General features: G+C 32.2%; 1 protein-coding gene across 1 annotated transcript in view; it reads left to right on the top strand.

The window, feature by feature from the left end:
• The window catches only part of Yeats4 (YEATS domain containing 4), a 28,841-nt gene that overhangs the window by 5,053 nt on the left and 21,373 nt on the right, over positions 1 to 2,415 (top strand). Inside the window, exons 2-3 of the mRNA XM_005374299.2 lie at positions 1 to 94; positions 2,165 to 2,231. The exon at positions 1 to 94 is cut by the window's left edge and continues 2 nt beyond it. Of these exons, the coding sequence (XP_005374356.1) occupies positions 1 to 94; positions 2,165 to 2,231 (161 nt within the window). The remainder of the gene's footprint in view (positions 95 to 2,164; positions 2,232 to 2,415) is intronic.

Raw genomic sequence — 2,415 nt, forward strand, 5'->3', positions numbered from 1 at the left:
TTATGGTAATGTTGCTCGATATTTTGGGAAGAAGAGAGAAGAGGATGGGCACACCCATCAGTGGACCGTATATGTAAAACCATATAGAAATGAGGTGAGTACTTGTTTTTCCTTTAACGTTTTTGAAGCTATAATTTGGTCTACTTGAAGATAAATTGTAAACTTCTTTTATACTAACTTTCTGATAAAATTAGCCCATTATGGAAATGTAGGCACCCCCCAAAATTAGAAGAATAAAGTAAGAATTGTCTTTTTTCTGTAATTAGTAGAAATCAATTTTCCAAAAATGATTCCTAATTTAAAAAAATTTTTTGTCTTTTTGAGACAGGGTCTGGCTGTGCAGTTCAGGCTGGCCTTGAGCTCACTTTGTAGCCCAGGCTGACCTCAAACTCGCAACGATCCTCCTGCCTCAGCCTCCCGAGGGCTGGGATTATAGTGTGCTTTCTAATTAAAATCAAGTAACAAGAATTACACTTCTATAAATACAATACAAGTATACCTTCCAAACATCAGTCTTAAGTTAACATTGTAACCAGGGGTATTTCAAAAATAGCAACAAATAACAAAGTAATAATGTAGTAATAGACCAAAGAATATAGAAACACATCTGCTATATACTGTGGCTACTGGTGATTTTGTTTTGTGGTTGAATCTCTGCTGCCTTGAAAATGGCCAACAGATAGATATTCAACAGATACGTATTGAATAAGTAAGGGTTATTTAACTTGTATATGAAAATAGCAGCATTATTCATGATAGCCCAAAAATGGGAACAACCAAAATATATGTGGGCTGATGAATAGATGAATAAAATGTTGCATATTCATGCAATGGAATATTATTAGGCTATAAAAAGTAATGACATACTGATATATGCTAGTGCGTGTATGAAAATAGAAGCATTATGCTAAGTGAAAGGAAAAACATAAAATGGCGTTTATTGTATGATATCATTTATATAAAATGTCCAAATAGGCAAATCCGTAGTTTCTTTTTTAGAAAAGTTGCCATGATCTTCCCCTGTCCTATTTCTGTGGCTTTATTCGTCTGCACCTCAACATTTCCTCATACCCTATGTTCCAGAAATACTAGACTGCTCTCGAATTGATTATTATCAAATGGACCTTCTTAAACCTCTTCATTCCTTCCTACTCAGTCTATTCCTGTTGATCCTTTTAGGTCTTAGTTCAATTGTTATTTTCTTTGAGTTACTTTCTTGACCCTCAAAGATTAAATTAGGTGTCCATCCAATGGACTCTTACGCCTGCTGCCTTTATGGCCCATTAGACGGAGCGCAAATTTTACAGTCTTTCCCCTATTCCACAATGAGTTCCAAGTGCCCAAGTATGAGGCCCTCTTTTATTTACCATTGTAGAGTTAGCATCTGGTGTAGCAGCATTGGCAACTTGTGGAAGCAGTGAGTGAAATATTTCCAAAAGAGACTTCAAAGACAGGAAAATCTACATAACAGAAAATTTTTACAGTATAGCAAATGACAGAAACAAGTTATCATTATAATATAATCCCAATTTAATTATTCAAAAGAAGTCCAAAAATATATAAAGGTAGTAAATGTTACTGTTGGGTGGGACTTACTGTTTTGCATTTGCTATTTCTCTCAAATAAATTACATATTTTTTAAAAACCACTTTACCAGTAGAAGCCCTTTTGTGTTCTAGAATTAATAAATGTGCTTCTGTGCTTCAAAATATTAAGAAAAGGAGAAGTTTCATATCCAACCGTTCTAGGTTGCTTTGAATTTGTTGTTCTTAGCTTCATGTGATATAATTGTGTTCTTTAAAGTTGACTATAGATTTGCTTTGCTTTATATGATTATTTTGATAAAAATATCAGAAATCTGTTGTCCTTACAGAAAAATCAAAACTGAGAATATTGTTTATTAAGGAATATAACAACAAGGTTTACAAAACAAGTAAATGGGGACATATATATTCCTACATATTGTACATTATGAAAGAATTTAATATAGGCTTCCTTTGTTTAAAAAAAGTCAAACCACTCCCCAGGTGTCATTCATGTTTCTTAAAAACTTAAATTCCATAAAATTTGAGGGAAAATATATTTTGTAAAATTACATATATATGTTGAGTGTATTTTTATCCTAGTTTTCATATGTAGATGAATTAATTTCTTTGTGTTTTAGGATATGTCAGCATATGTGAAAAAAATCCAATTTAAATTACATGAAAGTTACGGAAATCCATTAAGAGGTATTATACAATCTTGATTCATAATATACAAAGTTAAAAAAGAGCAAAGAAAATAAATCAGTAATTTATAATTTTCCCCCTTTCTCTTCAGTTGTTACTAAGCCTCCATACGAAATTACTGAAACAGGATGGGGTGAATTTGAAATAATCATCAAAATATTTTTCATTGACCCGAATGAAAGAC

The sequence above is a fragment of the Chinchilla lanigera genome, unplaced genomic scaffold (genome assembly GCF_000276665.1).
Source record: "Chinchilla lanigera isolate Chin_1 unplaced genomic scaffold, ChiLan1.0 scaffold00004, whole genome shotgun sequence".
Taxonomy (NCBI): Eukaryota; Metazoa; Chordata; class Mammalia; order Rodentia; family Chinchillidae; genus Chinchilla; species Chinchilla lanigera.